Source organism: Fukomys damarensis, unplaced genomic scaffold (genome assembly GCF_012274545.1).
Source record: "Fukomys damarensis isolate Sample0158 unplaced genomic scaffold, DMR_v1.0_HiC HiC_scaffold_26, whole genome shotgun sequence".
Lineage (NCBI taxonomy): Eukaryota > Metazoa > Chordata > Mammalia > Rodentia > Bathyergidae > Fukomys > Fukomys damarensis.
In genome coordinates this window covers 14,153,222-14,171,105 of record NW_022900938.1, presented here as the reverse complement: position 1 = coordinate 14,171,105, position 17,884 = coordinate 14,153,222, and the positions used below count along the sequence as shown (strand labels likewise).

The window sequence follows — 17,884 nt, the reverse complement described above, 5'->3', positions numbered from 1 at the left end:
TTTGTTGGTACTGGGGATCGAACTCTGGGCTCTTGCACTTGCGAGGCAGGCGGCAGAACCACTGTGCTGAATCCCAGGCCCCTCTGTTGTTCTTTAGTTATAGTTAGTGGTAAATAATGACCATTTCACAATGACCAGTTCTTTATTATAAACATCAAAAACTGTGGAGATTATTTTATCTTAATCACTGATACAACTACTGGTTTCCTCTTTTACAGACACTGACTGGACTGATCAATGTGGGCAGTGTAGACTGCCAACAGTATCATTCTTTCTGTGCCCAAGAAAATGTTCAGAGATACCCTGAGATAAGATTTTATCCCCAAAAATCAAATAAAGGCTATCAGTATCAGTAAGTAGTCTCTGAAATTTGAAGCCTTTATTACAATGGTTTATATAGTTATTCTGACTAAATAAAAGTTAAGCAAATATTGGGAGCACGCTGTTTAAGATTGTATTAACGAGCACTTCAGAAGATCAGATGAAGAGAGAATTGGACAGTGGTCCTAGTCAAGAAGTTTGATAGCTCTTTCTCCCATGTTCTTGATTAGGCTAACATCAAATATTTTCACATACTGTACTGTAGTAGATCTTTACTCATATTATTTCCACAAGTCTTCTTGTATACAATGAGGAGGGAATTTCTGCCTTTCCTACTATGACAGAGAAGTGTGGTCCTCAGCACTTAGAAAACTTTCCTCAGTCACCCACCTGCTAAGGGTTAAAGCTGGGACGTGAACCTGGGACTGTCCCACTGCCTGTGCTCTCTCCATGCCACCAGTTAGTAAAGCAGTGAAAGTGATCAATGGGCCTCAAGAAGCAACGTCATAACTGAGGAAATTGGGAAAGCTGCCCTTTTTTTTTTAACTGGAGGTTGAACTAGGGACCTTGCACTTGTGAGGCAGGTGGTGAGACCACTGAGATTAAATCCCCGGCCCCAGGAAAGCTGCATTTTTGAGGTGGTTTTTACCCTGACAGTCTTTTTTAAAATGGATGAGAATTTGGCAGACAAAAATACCTCAAATACAAGTTCAGAAACTAAAGTCTTAGAGATAGGACATCTGCAGGATATCTCCAACAGGCAGCTAGCCATTCTGACTTATCTGGAGCAGAAAAGAAACACAAAGACTGAGCCTGAGGGTATAGTGCATTAACATGTGAGAGGCCTTGGATTCAATGCCCAGTGTGTGCACGCATGCCATTCCCCAAAAATATAGGACTGGAGAAAAATATATTTGAAAGCCATAGCACCAGTGTTTAAATTAAATACATCTAAAAAGGTATATACTAGGTGTATACTAATTTTTTAATGCTACCATAAGATTTTCTGAACATGTCCAACTTAATGTTTTGTTTTGTTTTTTTCTTTCAGTAGTTACAATGGTTGGAATAGGGATGCTTATTCCCTAAGAATCTGGGGTCTCGGGTGAGTAATTAAAATACATATATCATTGTATAAAATAGATTCAGAGCTATTTAACTTCCTTTTGTCTGTAATTAAACTTTCTGTAGGTTAAGAGTCTAGCATTTAAAGTACTTATTAAAGGATTGTATTTTAACTTAGTCTTGCAATATTACATTGTAGTTGTTTGCTTTGGTTTTGTATAATGAAAACTTACTTTTATCCTTTGCTATAGATTTTTACCTCAAGTGTCCACAGATTTGACACCTCAGACCTTCAGTGAAAAAGTTTTGCAGGGGAAAAATCATTGGGTGGTAGATTTCTATGCACCTTGGTGTGGACCTTGCCAAAATTTTGCTCCAGAGTTTGAGCTCTTGGCTAGGGTAAGTCTTATCTGTCTCCTTAAATAGAAGCTGTAGTCATTCATGTGTTTATTTTAATAGTTAGATAAAACTATGATTCTTAATTTAGTTCTGAATTTTAAAAAACCATTTTCCATTTAATTGTAGTCTGTACAGATTTGCTTAAGTAAAAATTCTAGCTAACGTCTTCGTTGATAATATTATCATCCACCTAGCAGTAACAGTCATAAGTGTTCTTTCCCCACCACAAATGCTGTCTACTGCCCTGGGCAGCCTTTGGATCCTGGTGTTTCTCTCTCCTGAATGCCTTTTGGATCTGGCGCTGTCCATCTCCATGCTCGCCTCTGTTTGAGCCCTCATCATCTCTCACTTAGACCCCTATTGCCAGTCTTCTGTGCCCAGGGCCACACAGTGACCTTTGTAGAAATGCTGCCTTCTCACTCATTAACTACCCTTCTTCCTAGGTGCTCATTGACTCCAGGGCTCAGTTTGACCCTTTCTGCCTGTTCAGGCCCATTCAGCTTTATCTCTGTCCCTCACGTTCCGGGCACAGGTTCTGTGAACACATACCTTCATATATGTGCTGCTTCCTGTCTCTAAAATGACCTGTCTTTTACCTTGGCCATCTGGATTTTTTTTCCTCACCCTGCAAAATATAGCTCCATGCCACTGGTTTGGTGACCTCCATCCTTGTTGTTAGATCAGTGTCACATTGCTGGCATAAAATCCCTCATCACTGTGCTTGTCCAGACTAAGGTTCTTGAGGTCCAGACCTTGAAGTCAAGATCCATGTCTTATCAAGCATTGTATCCCCTCTGCCTCAGTGAACTGAACACTCACGCTCACTGCTGGCTAAGCCTTTGGTGCTCCTCTGGTCCAGGAGGCCTACTGATGATGTAGTCCAGATTGATTGCTTCTTAATTAGCTAACTCAGAGCCCCTATCATTGACAGACGTAACACTGATTAGAGAGAAAAAGTCAGTGTCAGTTCCACAGGCCAGAACAGCTTAGCATCCCAAACCATAGCGATATTTTTAGCAGGGGGGATTTTTTTAAAGTCTCCTACAATCAGTAAATGATTTTAGTTATGCTGAGCTCCCGGTGGCCAGGAAGTAGAACCGAGAAGTGGTGCCAGAGAGGAAGGGAAAGGGACCAGACAGGGACCCTACAGCCATACCTCCATCACCCACCCAGGAGTGTCCCCCACCAATCCCCCAGAGGATCCCAAAGCCAGTGGAGTTGACTCCACCCCAACCACCACAGACCAGAGAGGACGTAAGCAAGGAGGAACAGAGTGATGACATATGCCAAGAGAGGAAATAGAAGATGAAGGAGTAGTCCGAGTATCAAGGGTTCATTAAGAACAAAGTGTTGGGATGGGGATTTAGCTCATTGGTTCCGCCGCCTGCTTCACAAGTGCAAGGACCCAAGTTTGATGCCCGGTACCAAAACAAGAACAAAAAGTGCCCGTTCATTTGGGTCAAGTAGAAGTGACTGTGAGCTTACACCCATTTCATTGAAGGCAGCAGTAAGAACACGAGCCAGACTAAAACACCATGTGAGTACATGAGGAAGAAGCCACTGCAGAACAGAGAGGCAGATGGATGCGGCACATGCTGGTAGCAGAGGAGCCACCGCGGTACAGGAAAAAGTCCTTTCACATATTGTGTCAACTGACAAGAGCAGGGTCTGCCCGGAAGGACTGGAGAATGCGGATGGAGTAATCTGCCCTCCTCCACATGAAGAAAGCCACTTTGGCACAGGAGCCCTGCGAGAAGAAAAGGCTTAGAGACAGAAACACATTCCATTGTGCAATGGGCAAGACATGGGAGCGGGGAGAAGTTGTAATAATTTTCCAGTGTTTTGGTGAGGATGAAGAGTTTATTTGCTCTTGGAGAGGTAATAGTGAGATGCTTAAAGGGCCAGGAAGAAATTGGGAAACGATACCAATTGAATTGCAAGGATCAAACCTGACTTTTTAAAATCCTTAAATGTGTAAAGATTTGAAATGTATCATATTGGTTGGTAGTTGTCAAAATAGTTTATGTCAGAAAATGACAAAATGTATTTTTTTTTTCTCAGATGGTTAAAGGAAAAGTGAAAGCTGGGAAGGTAGACTGTCAGGCTCATTCCCACACCTGCCAGAAAGCCGGAATCCAAGCCTATCCGACCGTCAGGTTTTATGCCTATGACAGAACAAAGGTAAGTGCAGGCTTTCCTCTGGGACCCTAACCCTAGTGAGCTGAGCTCAGAAGGAGAATTGTTTGCAGGCTCATACTTGTTTTTCTAGTTCTTTCTCCCTTTGTCATTTTTTTGTCTTGCTGCACATTACTGAAGCTTTTTATTACATATGCATCAGGTGTTCTTATGCAGGTTTTCTGTCTCATACTTGATGGGCTCCTCAGTTGCCTTAAAATTTTTTTACTCATCAATGTAAAGAAACGTAAGTCTGGGGATTTGGCTCTGTGGCACCTTGCAAGTGCAAGGTCCTGAGTTCAATCCCTGGTGCTGCAAAAAAACAAAAAAACCTAACAAAATTATTAAGTGATTAGGGCTGGGGATTTAACTCAGTGGTTCTGCCACCTGCCTCACAAGTGCAAAGTCCCAAGTTGGATCTCCGGTACCAAAAAATAAGTGATTAATTCAAGGTGATTATTTTCTATGAAGTTCTGTATTTTTTACTTTTTATAGAATCAATAGGTACTGCTTTTTAAATTCTTTCCATGAAAAGAAAAAAAATAATACTTTTAGTAACTGAGCATTTATCTTGCTAGAGATTTAGATTACAAATAAAAGTTAGAGTCCCTTGGTTCAGTTACTGTTACTTCAGGGCACTCCTAGCAATATGCTTTTTTCTCCAGTAAATAGTGCAGCTCTGCACCAAGGAGTCTTCACAAAGCACAGATGATAGCCTTTCTCTGGACAGAGATGCATAGAATATGTCTTGTCACCAGTATAACTTATGATGGTTGCTGCCTTCCCAGGTTAAAAAAAAAAAAAAAAAAAGACTTTCTGACATACCTGTGTTACTTGAACCATAATTTTGCTATTTTTCTGACAGAATTGAAAACTGAATTTCTTATCCTGGTATGTAAGATGGTAAATGAAGGGTTAGGTGTCAGTCAGTGGTAGAGCACTTGCTTGGCATGCGTGAGGGTTCAATCCCCTGTATTGCGAAAAAAAAAAAAGCAAACAAGCAAAGAACTAAGCATATTTTTTAGTTGTAAGTAAAATCCAACATACAAAAGGACTGAGGAAATTGCACAGCATGGTAAAATATAAATCCCAGAAACACTGAAAAAATAATACACTTTTCAGTATCACTTAGAGGGCAGCCAAAAGTGAAATGATTTTCTCTCCACAAGTAGACTGGAAAGGGCAATTTAGTGAAAGGAAGTAGAAGACAAAAAAGTCATGTCTCAGAAGTTATTGTGGCTATTGAGGTCACCAGGAATATCCTGTAGTGTATACTGCTACCTAGAACAATGTTTGCCTTCAGTATTTCTGTTCAGAATGCTGTATTCCACTGAGTACATTTCAAAGTCATGAGCTTGCTTGCTTGGGCAGGGGGAGAAGAACCTTAATAAAACTAAAGAGGTATTTACCACATACTCAGGTTTTCTGGTAAAATATTCAAAGTAAATAATTTCTAATGTTTTATACCTTTTGAGGAAGAATGTCAGATTAAGATTATTTAACAGTTCTAATACCTTTTGAAATAGTTTAAGAAATTAGGCCTAGGCTTGGTGGCCCACACCTATAATCCCAGCACTCAGGAGACTGAGGCAGGAGGAACACCAGGGGTTCAAGGCCAGCCTGGGATATACAATGAGTTCAAGACCCCCTGAACTACATAGAGACCTCGTCTTAAAAAAATAAGGCTGGGGATTTAGCTCAGTGGCATCACACCTACTTTGCAAGCACAAGGTCCTAAATTCAATCCTGGTACTGCAAAAAAAGAAAAAAAACAGGGCCAGGGATTTAGCTCAGTGGTTCTGCCACCTGCCTCACAAGTACAAAGACCTGAGTTCGATCTCTCGTGCCAAAAAAAAACCAACAAATTTAGGAGTAATCTAGGAGTCACAGATGTAGGTCTCTCAGTAAAGGTTTTTGGTTTGTCAAGAAGTTATTTCTCTCTTATAAACAGCCTCAGGCACACGCAACACAGGAGCAGCAAAGTGCCTGAGTCCTCAATTCCTTTGGCTCAATAAATTTGACTCACAAATTGATACTAGGCAAGTATAGGTGTAACGAACACAGAATTAGCCAGGCCACAGAGGGAACTATTTGAAAAGATGTTTCTATGAATACAGAGGGACACAGAACAGAGGACAAGTTAGGGACCCGATGTCCCTGTCCATGCAGACTCCGGTGACCCAGGAGTCCAGGCCAGACCAAAGCACAGTGGTCTACAGGAGACAGAAGTCCAAACCAAGCAGGCTGTTCACACATTTCACAAAAGCAGTTGGAACACGTGCAATTTGGGGTTTGGGGCTCACACCGGGAGAAAGGAACCTGGCAGCTGCTGTGCCAGAACAAGTGGGGGTGGCAACGTGGGTGTGCCCCAGTGTCTCCACCACTGACAACAGGATCCTGTGCTTCCTGTTACTGAAGTTGGCCAGGGTTTTGCCAGTGCACTGATTTGATCAGAATGATTTCAGGCCTGTGAGGACATCTTTGCTTATACATTTCGTATGTGTTTGAGGCTTTTGAAGTCACTGGTATATTTTTCCAAGAATTTTTTTTACATTCCCATAGTACATTTATTCCAGGTATGGCTTAACTGCTTTTCCAGCTTTATTTCCTTGAAGAAATTTGAATTTCAAACACTTAAAAGTTTTAGAACAAAAGAACTTTAAAGCATATTAGTCAAGTTGTTAGATGGAAATGTTATTTAATATTTAATCAAAACATGACGAGTGTTTTTAATTTTAGAAAAGTATTTGGGAAGAGCATATAAGTGCTAGAGATGCAAAAACAATTGCTGCCTCCATTTATGGAAAACTCGAAACTCTCCAAAATCAAGAAAAGAGAAACAAGGTGAGAACAAAGCCTAAAACTTACTTCGGCAAAAGTTACAGAAAAATGTGTTCATTATGCATTACCTGTTAGTAAGAGTCAGAATTTTCTACTTTAGAAAATAGGCAATCAAAATACAGCTTCTAAACACTAAAATGCTTACAGATGTGTACAAGTAAAACCATTATACAAAAAATTACTAAGTTCTGTACAAAAACATCCATGTAGATGTTCATATCAATACCATTCATAATACCAAAAAATTTAAACGCAGATGTCCTTGAACTACTGAACAAAATGTGGTCTCTCTTACCATACTCGGGCGTGTTCTTCACCACTAAAAAGGAATAACGTGCTGACCACCCATGCTGTAACATGAATAGCCATAAAACATAGTCTTCATGAATGAAACCAGGCACAAGGCCACATCTTCACAGGATTCTGTTTGTGTGAAATGTTCAGAATAGACTGATTCTTACAGACAAAAATTAGGTTAGTGGTTCTTGGAGTGAGGTGGAAAAGAGCAAAAATTGGGGTGACTGCTAATGTGTAAAAAGTTTCTTTTGAAGTGTGGAAAGTGTTCTGAAATTAGATTTTTAGGATAGTTGTACAAATCTGAAGATATTAAAAACTACCGAGTTCCTTTGCAGGAATTACATGATACATAAAATGTAATTAAATTTTGTTCAAATATAAAGATGCCATTAAGTTGTTAGGAACAAATATACTAAAACCTTAATACATTTTAGATAGCAAATTTTCCTTTTTTTCTCACTATAGTAGAATGTACATTGAAACTCATACTCATCTTTTCTCCTTGGATTTTTTAATCAGCTTAATTCTTGTTTTTCCTCAGAAGCCCATTCATTTTTTTCCTCTTAAATAAATTAGTGTCATTCTAGGACATCTGAGATCAGCAAGTCCATGAATGTTGGGAGTTTTTTAAATGGAATTTAGTTCAATCACATGTGAAAAATATCTTGTATTCTCAGCGTATAAGACAAAAAGAATAGCACAGCCTCTAGGGAGGGTTAGAGAAATGTGGTTCTATAAAACATTAGAATCTAAGCTCTGTATCACCCAGTTCAGAACTAAGACCCCAGAATAGGAAGCTGTACAGCTTTCCAAACATTTTATTCCTATCTAAAAATAGTAGGGAAGAGATAACAATGAAACTGTTTTCCTGGCCTACTTAGCAAACATGTTTTTTACTGCTTGCAATATTTTCTCAAGTTATTTTAAAATTTGTGATTATTATCTGAATTTAGAATAAACCATAGTCCTAAACCCAGAATATCATTAACTGAAATCAAGCTAAGGAACATACTAGTTATGACTTAGAAAATATATGTAACAGCACCTCAGTTCACAAACTTAATTCTTTCCATGATTCTGATTACAAACTGAATTGGATGAGAACCGAATCAAATTCACTGGTTGGGTTCTGCAGTGTTTCTATGGGGAAATTTGATTCAGATCTCATCCAATTTGGTTTACAGTCAGAATCATGTAAACAATTAGGTTTGTGAACCAAGGTACCACTGTAGTTTTTGATATTTACTCTGGGCAGGTACAAACTAAAAGATTTTCCTTTCTTTTTGATTGTTAAGCAAGATGTGTTTTATATGATAATCCATTAAATAAGAGTACTGAGTATTTTTGAAAAGGTAAAATGTTGGTTTATATTGTACCGTCCTTTATAATACTTTTAATTACTAATTTTAATACTTTTTAATATTACTAATACAGGATGAACTTTGATTATATTGAAGATGAAGAAAAATTGAAAAATTCTGGAAAATACCATCAGAAAAAGAATATTAACATGTCTTAGACTGATAATCACATTGCCTGAAGCTGTACAACATTGATGTAAACAAAAGGTCTGCAGACTTTTTCTGGAGAAAGACAGGTCGTGCGTTTTAAGTTTTATGGACTCTTTGTTCGTCACATCTTTGTTGTTGTTAATGATTCTTTTAAAAAACAAAAACCCATTCTTAGCTCAGGGCCATACAAAAACAGATCACAGGCCAAATTCATTCTATGGGCCTCGATTGCTGCCCCCTAGAAATGTTCTGCTGTCTGGCTCTACCATGAGCCTGTTCGCTGTACAAAGTGGATTATTTAGTTAAAAGTGGATTTATTTCTCAGTAAAAAAGCTGTAACTTGGTTATCAAAAACACTCAAATATGGTAAAGTAGATAATCTTTCATACTGTTTTGTACTGAAGAAATTCATTTTGCTTTAAAAGTTGAGATTTTTTTTTTTTTTTTACAATTGAGAAATTTTTGCAACAGTAAATACAAAAATCTTACAAACTGCCTTATCACCCAGGAAAGCCAGAGGGAGGAATTCACAGTGAGAAAATGGACCTCTCAGTTACTCCAGCATAGCAAGTAGAGTTCTATATTTTTAAAATGTGTGCACTTACTTTCTGAAATTGCTTTCATAAAAATTTTCCCACTGACAGTTCGTTTTTGAGGCATCATTCTAATACTTACAATTTTACTTACTGGATTTTCTATTTATTTACATTTATTTTTCCATAGCTGTGGTTTTTCCACTCAAACAGGAAAAACAATTTTATAGATTTATTTACTGTAGCTCATGATATCCTGGTTGTTGCTGTCACAATGTCAGAGGCTGCCTTTACCAGGTAAATGTTGGAATAACTGAAGTTATTTTTATAAGAAAACCAAGTATATAAATCTAAAGTGGGATCTTTCAGTTCGCAATTTGTTCTGATTCAAAACAAAATTTTTCTTTGTATTTCAACAAAACTGTGACCTCTAGTTGTTCAGTTACAGTTCAGAGTGTATGGAATGCTAAAAATTTCAGCTTATCAAAAAGAGGTTAATGAATAAAAACACTGCAGTATTCCAGAACCTATTAGGTTTATGGTGTGTTGAGTAGGAAGAGTTTTACTGGTTTTTGTCACTGTACGCTGTTCCCCAGTGCTATCCTTGTGAAGGGCATTTTATAGTGTGATGTGCGTGGAGTGTCACAGCCCGCGTTCATTTTCAGCTCCAGCTGTATGCATAGTCTCTCCCGTTTACTCTTACAGCCCGTGGTCTTGCATTCATACACGTGGCAGCAACGTGTGGAACACTTAGCACTTTAAACACCAATTTTTTGAAAAATGATCAATGGTGACAAAAGCCTTTTATTTATTAAATTTGTGTTTTAAAACCTACAAATTCTTAAAAAGTCCTTGAATTCTACAGAAATCCAAAAGGAATGCCTACAGAGGTCTCCAGAGATGCGTGCTGAGTTACACAGCAGTTCCGTGTGTACCACTGCATGGGCTCCGAGGGCGTGCAGAAGCCACGAGGCTCGGTTCTGCCCCCGAATCGCTCACAGTTGTGTCTCTGCACTCGGGCTTCACTACCTACACTTCACCTCCTGCACGGACAGATATTTGAGGCAGTAAATTATATTAACTTGGTTTATGTGCCTGTAGAATCAGCTGTAAAGCTTTTTAAAAATGCTGCATCATTTCATTTGGGGCATTTTATTTACAAAGCACTTAGTTTAATTTAACGTTTACATGAGCAGCATTTTTAAGTCAAGATTTTAACAGGACTTTTCGGTAACATTTAGTTCATCTTTTAAATTTGCCAACAAAACCAGGTAAATAAATGTCTTAATACAAAAGTTAAATGAGGTGGATCTTAATTTTCTTAAATGACATATAATAAAACTAATCCTGAAGATTAAATCTTTCTGTTAATCTGTTTTAATGCATATACTGAAAGTTTTTAAGTATACCCAAATTCTTCTATTAAATGTGTTTTTAGTAAGAATGATAAAATTTAGGCCAAACCACAGAGACTAAGTATAAAAATGTCACTGGTTCACTGGCTTGAGTCATGTTTGCACTTAACAGTGTACTGCATTTAGTTTCTCTTATCATTCAGTCCCTTTGTGAACAGCAGAGTATTTTTGGGACATAACATGAATTATGTATGACCAAAGGCTAATGCCAGACTAGGCTGTGTCAGTATGGAATCCATCGATGCTGTATCTCAGCCACCTGATTGCATTAGTCATTTGCACGCATTACCTCAGCCTATGGTCCTGAAAATGACCCACAAAAAGGCCCTTGTTATCTTCCACAGAAAGTTGGTCAATTCGTCACGAATCCAGAACTCTTCATTAAACAACTGCTATTCTGAAGTCTTTGAGGAGGTTTTTTTAAAGTAAGAGGGAAAAAAGGCCAGGTGTGGTGGCACAAGCCTATAATCCCAGCCACCAGGGAGCCTCAGGCAGGAGGATCACAACTTTGAGGCTGGCCTTGGCAAGTCAGTGGAACTGTTTCAAAACAAAATTTTCCTAATGGTACCTAACATGCAAAGCCCTGGGTTCAATCCTTATTACAAGAGTGTTGGTATTTGGAACAAATGAAATTAGAAACTTAACTTAGAAAATTCAAATTCTTAAAAACTATTATCAAATGGTAAATCACAAATGTGAATCTGAAGCCAATTAATTGGCACAAAGCCCCCCCTGTGCATTTAAGTATGTTTCAGGTTAAGGAAAAAACTCAGTACGTACACACATACCAGGAGCCACTGCTGACTGAAATTTAGTAATAAAACAGTCTAGTGGCTGTAATGTATTCAGGAAAAATGTATAAAACATCTCTTTCTTGAGTTAAAATTACAATGGGGCCTGGGATTTAGCTAAGTGGTGTCACCACCTGCCTTACAAGCACAAGGTCCAGAGTTTGATCCCTGGTACCAAAAAAAAAATTACGCATGTAGGGAAGTCTGTGCCATTTTCCACTGATTATGAGTCAGCTTAGGTTTTATTCACCTTTCAGTTTTCAAATTCAGCTTTCTGTAGTAGTTTTTTAAGTAACATTTACTTCTGCTTTGTTAAAAATGAGAAAAACTTTCTGTTTGTAAAGGTGTTACTTGTGCTATTTTTCAAACTTGTAACTGTATCATTTGGTTTACTGTAGAAGACCTGTAGTCAGTCAGCAGTGTTGAATGTTGGAGCTTTCAGCAATACAAACAACCTGCTGCAGCACACCAGCCATGCATTTGCCACCACTGGTCTAAACCATGTCAGGACTTTGGAAGTTAAATCTGTATCAACTTCATTGCAAAAAGAAAGACCTATTGTATTATAAAAAGTATGTTTTAGAATTCACTTTGTTGACATGTATATATAAACTTCAAAATCTAAGAACTCCCCACACACCCCGTTTACAGTTGTCTGAGGAAAGCAGCTATGTCCTCCTTGCTCTCTGCTGTATTCACAAACCTAGCACATGGTTTTACCCACAGTTGTATATTTTACCTACCAGAAGTTGGTTTTGTTTTGGTACCAGGGATCTAACTTAGGACCTCGCACTTGCCAGGCAGGCACTGTTCCACTAAGCTAAATCCCTGGCTGTACCAAGAAGAATTTTTTATATGCCAGTAACTTATCTATGATGAGAATTCTTGAATAGCAATTGTAATTTCATTAGTTTACACTTGACAAGTTATAATTGTCCCATCAAAATAGGAATGATTTTTCTCCCCTAAAATAGAAAAGCGGTCATAATGTCCATACAGGACAACAAAAGATCAATGACAAATAATCCTGAGCCAAAAAATGTTTTTTAAAAATCCCATTAGTGACTTCAAAGCATACTGCAAAAGCCATAGTAAGCAACACAGCATGCTTCTGGCATAAAACTGACACATAGACCATCAAAACACAAAATAGAGTTCATGTGTACTGCCAGCTTTCTGAGAATGAAGAAGGGAGAGGCTCTTCAATAAATAATGCTAACAAATGGACATACATATCAACAATGAAACTAGATCCTTTCATCACTGTACACAGAATGCAACTCAAAATGGCGTAAAGATCTAACCACCCTGTAAAACTTAAGAAATTGCTTGAGAACAGAGGAACCACTTTAGGACTTTTGGTAAAGACGGGGATTTTTTGAATTTGTTTTGTTTTGTTTTGTTTTTTGGAACCGGGGATTGGAACTCAGGACCTCGTGCTTGCAAGGCAGGCAGTGGAGCCACTGAGCTAAATCCCCAGCCAGAGGCAGTGGTCTTTTTGTTTTTTAGATAGGACTCCAAAGGCACAGGCAACAAAAGCAAAACTACATAAACAGGACAATATCAAGCTAAGAATCTTCTACAGGCAAACAAAGTAACAAGAAAAAAACCTACAGAATGGGGAAAGCATTTGCAAACTATTCTAAACAGGTGATCAGTATCCAGAGTATATAAGGAACTCAAGAAGCTGAACGTCAAAGGAACAAATTAATTTAAAAATAAGCTAAAGATCTGTGTTGACACTTCTCCAAAGAAGATATACAATGGCTAACAGTATGTGCAAAAATACCCCATCTGACTAACCCTCAGGGAACCACAAACCAAAACCACCATAACATTCTACCCCAGCTAGGATGGCTGTCATCACAAAGATAAATGCTGTAAGAACTCTGTTAGTGTGAATGTAATTAGTACAGCCACTGCAGAAGAGTAACATTGCTCAAAAAACTAAAAAGTTTACTGTATGATCTAGTAATTCCATTACTGTCTGCATCCAAAGGAGATGAAGTCCTGCCAAAAAAGGCAGGCTGCACAATAGTTAAAATGTGAAAGTAATCCAGATGCCCATCGGGCCAAATGGATAAAGAAAATGTGATGTGCTCTGGAGTATCATCCAGCCGTAGGAAAAAGGCCTGCCGTTTAAAGTGAGTGCATGGAACTGGAGTGTGGGTGAAAGAGCCAGACATAGAAAGACAAATACATGCTCTCAGTGGGGAGGGGTGGACAGAAATGAGGGAGTACCAAAAGAGAGCGAGTACTGCTGTTCCTCGGCACAGTAGGGTAACCAGGGATCTACAGTACAAAGACGGATCAAAATACACAGTACATTTTTTAACATTTTATTGCAATAAAAGATTCCCATCGGTACCCTTTAAAACTACCCCTTACTCAACACAAGAATGCATCATTCTTGCCACTTTCTGAAGCAGTTCTGGAAGTCTTATTTTGTCTTTACAAAGTGATTTTGTAAAAAATAATACAGTGAGGGCCCGGGATTTAGCTCAGTGGTTCTGCCTCCTGCCTCACAAGTTCAAGGACCCAAGTTCGATTTCTGGTACCAAAAAAAAAGTCAAAATATCCAGGAAGGGTAAACATTTGAATTGATTCGGGCCATTGAGGCGGCCACAACAGCTCCACTAAGGGCACAGAACATCCAGAACTGCTTCAGGAAGTGGCAAGAATAATGGGGTATGGGTTCAAAATAAGGGGAGGAGCTTGGATGGGAATCGATGGCAGTGTGTTCTGTTTTAAATTTGAACCTCTGCTGTGGTTCAGTCATCCTGTGTAGGTTTCAAAGTGACTAGAAGCACACAACATTCCCAACATAAAGATGATTATGTTTAAAGAGATCCCAATGCTCATTACATTACTGCCCAGTATATCAACTTTCCATAGCAAACCCCCACGAAGATGCTCAAATCTTACGTCTCAGTAAACAAGGACTTTTGAGCCCTAGGGGTGCTAAGTCCAGTTAGCAGCCTTTACAACACTTACAGATACTGTAATAGATATTAACTTTCTAAGATGTTAGTTTTTGTTTTACTTTTGGTGCTGGGGATTGAACTCGGCTCCTTGCACTTGCAAGGCAGATGGCAGAACCACTGAGCTAAATCCCCAGCCCTGTTAGTTTTTGTTTTAAAATTTAAGGTAGCTCTATCAATGCAGCACATAATCATTTGAAAGAAACTTGAGTTTTTATGACAACGCTTTTTGTGTGTGGTGTGTGTCAGGGATCTAACTCAGGACCTTGAATTTGCCAGGAAGGTGCTGCACCACTGAGTTAAATCCCAGGCCCACTTTTTTTTTGTAGAGATGTCCCTCTGGGAGGTATCCTTGAGGGTTTTCGTTAGAAAAGTCAGGCACCACTAGGTGGCAGTGAAAAATAAGCAGAGACATCTCATCATTCCTTTTTTAAAAGCCCTCTTAGCACTGAACGAGAAGCACATGGCCTAGTTTGCCTTGTTTTTCTCACTAAAGTTCTCAAGTATCAGTCACCATGAAATCACAAAGAAACAAACTCATTTACATCCAAAGTTATGTAACGAGGAAGAAAGGCTCAAAGGTGTGATGAGCGCGAAAGAATAAGAAAAGGCTGCGGGCTCCGTGTGTTTGGGGGGCGGCGAGATGGATGCGTGCACAGGGTTCCGAGGTCCCCAACTCACGAGGGAGCTGCAGGCCGCCCTCAGTTTCCATGGGCCACGCTCAAGTAATTAGAAAACTACTGACAACTCTCTTGTGGGGTGAGAGGGTACCGGGAATCAAACTCGGGTTCTTGCATACTCGAGGTAGGCAGTGGAACCACTGAGCTAAATCCACGGCCCTCTACTGACAAATTCTTTATTCAGACGCCTCAGAATTTTCTAGTGCTGTCAGTCCTGGGTTAGTTTCTGAGGTAAAAGTCCCTCCCCGGTCTTCAGGTAAGAAGAGCTCTTGGCCCAAGGTCTGGGCTGCTGAGTTCTAGTCGTGTGACTCGCTGGATTTGGAAAAATGGCTTCCTTCCTCTGCACCATGGTTAACCCACTCGCTATGTGAGGAACATTGTCTCTGCTTCATCGGGGAATCATGTAAATAATGTATTTTTTAAATATGCAGGCAACAAAAAAGAATGTGGGAAAGTTTATAGAGCAAATGACATGATTCCGTCAACAAAAACGTGGTAAGAGAGAAAGGTAACAGTGAGGCCGAGGTATTTGGCTCAGTGGTTCGGCTGCCTCACAAGTGGAAAATCCGGAGTTCGAACCCCAGTACCCCCCCAAAAAAAAAAGGTAACAGGGAGAAAGGAGGCTTTGGGGCCCTATCAGCCAAATGCAGCATGTAAATTTTATTCAATGTGAACAAACAAAAAAGTAGAAACATGGTAATATTTAATATTCAGTGTTTGGAAGGTATTATTTTTAAGTTAATGGAAATAATCTGAACTTTGCTTCAAAACAACTCAGTGAACAGGATTTGGGGGAAACTGAACAAGGCTAATCTTATTTCAGTAACAGATTCTGGAATTGAGTAAGGGACAGGAATTGATCATGCTGTTTTTTTCTGATCAAAATGTTTCACAATAAAGTTTTATTAAAAACTAAATATTAGGGTTTTTGTTTTGGGGTGTGTGTGTCTGTCTGTCTGTCTTGTTTTTCAGTGTTAGGGGCCAAACCCAGAGGGGCTCTGCCACTGAGCTACATACCAGAACTTGTTTTTGTTGTTTATTTTGAGACAAGTTCTCACTATGGTGCCCAGGCTGGCCAGGAACTGGTGATTCTCCTGACTCAGACCCCAGGGTAGCAAAACTGCAGTTATAACGTAGCAAAACAAAGGCTGTCACAGTGGCACATGACTGTGAGCCCAACACTCAGGAGGCTGAGGCAGGAGGGTCACCACAAATGCAAGGCTAGCCTGAGCTATATAGTGAATTCGAGGCCAGCCTGAACTACACAGCAAAAACCTATCTCAAAAAGAAAAAGAAAAACATCTTTATAACTAGCATACTATCGAAATTTTTACAGAACAGGAAATACATTTGTATTCATCTATTTACCAGTAAATCACTTTAGCGAGTTAGAGGGAGCAAAGTCACAGGATGAGAATTTGACACTTCAGTAGGACCACTGTGGAAGAAAGTGGTGAAATTCATTTTCCTATCATTACTTCCTTTCAGCTTGGAATCTAACAGCCATTTCATCCCTTACAGCCCGTAATTGGATTACACCCTCAAAGTGCAGGAAAACTGTATTCTTACTGCCTCACTGAAGTTGTAAGACCAAATTATCAAAAACTGATTCGATTTTCTGGTCAGACTAGAATGACACAGAGGTCTCACCGCCATCTCTTTGCAAGAAGAGCAACTCATTTCTCTCTGAAGGGCAGAGAACAGGATCTCCCCAACATGACCTCTGCCATCTCCAAAGGGCAGAGCTCAAGGGGGCTGGCAGCACCAGACACCCAGGGGTCAGGCACCCCAGGCTGATGGGGCAGCACCGGTGCTTGCGCCTCTCTGGGGTGCCCTTTCCTATCTATACTGAACCCCTGGATCTCTGTCTCTCTCTTACACACACACAAACCTAAACTGGACTGACAGTTGATGTACATGGTAAAATTCAATTGTTTTTTCACCTGTATTTTAATTCTACCTTTCTGTTCTTCCATATTTCTGTCTTCTTTATTTTCTAAGTCCACAGGTAACCTGAATATAGTCTAGTAAAATTTAAACAGAAGTTATAAGGTAAAACCTGACAGCCTTTTTTTAATACTGAACTTTTTTATACTGAACTTGTGAGGCAGGCAGCAGAACCACTCAGCTTTATCCCCAGCCCAAGCCTCTCTTAATGTCTGTTAACAAACCCTTCATGAACAAAAATGCACTTTTATACATGCAATTATTAAGAGCCTTAAAGTCACATTATGTAAATACATTATTCTGTAACTTGAATTTTCATCTAACAAGACATGTTCAAGATGGTTCAAAGTCTATTATCTACAACCTACACTATTGTTTTATTTTGTTTTTCTTTTATTAAGTTTATTGGTACATTTTAGGTCTACAGTACAATTACGTTCATTATTGGGATCTTGTACCTTTACATAACAGGTCTTGGTCTACACTATTGTTTTATTTTGTTTTTCTTTTATTAAGTTTATTGGTACATTTTAGGTCTACAGTACAATTACGTTCATTATTGGGATCTTGTACCTTTACATAACAGGTCTTGGTCTACACTATTGTTTTTAACTGTTCTATATTTAGTAACATTTAATAATATGAAGTTATAATTGATTTAAACATTTATTATGGACATTTAGATATTTCATCTTCTCTATTGGAGCATTTTCCCAGAACTGAAAAAAAAAATTACTATGACTATGTCAAATATGCTTGATCAAGGCCGGGCGTGGTGGCACACGCCTGTAATCCCAGCACTCAGGAGGCTGAGGCAGGAGAATCACTGTGAGTTTGAGACCAGCCTGGGCTACCTGGTGAGTTCCAGGTCAGTCTCAACTACATAGTGAGACCCTGTCTCAAAAACAAACAAACAAAAAAAATATAT

General features: G+C 39.1%; 1 protein-coding gene across 1 annotated transcript in view; it reads left to right on the top strand.

Annotated features, from left to right (window-relative positions):
* The window catches only part of Dnajc10 (DnaJ heat shock protein family (Hsp40) member C10), a 37,223-nt gene extending 28,631 nt beyond the window's left edge, over window positions 1-8,592 (top strand). The window contains exons 18-23 of the mRNA XM_010636808.3: window positions 219-352; window positions 1,373-1,426; window positions 1,638-1,785; window positions 3,847-3,966; window positions 6,700-6,804; window positions 8,533-8,592. Of these exons, the coding sequence (XP_010635110.1) occupies window positions 219-352; window positions 1,373-1,426; window positions 1,638-1,785; window positions 3,847-3,966; window positions 6,700-6,804; window positions 8,533-8,544 (573 nt within the window). The 3' untranslated portion in view covers window positions 8,545-8,592. The remainder of the gene's footprint in view (window positions 1-218; window positions 353-1,372; window positions 1,427-1,637; window positions 1,786-3,846; window positions 3,967-6,699; window positions 6,805-8,532) is intronic.
* The last annotated feature ends 9,292 nt before the right edge of the window (window positions 8,593-17,884 follow it).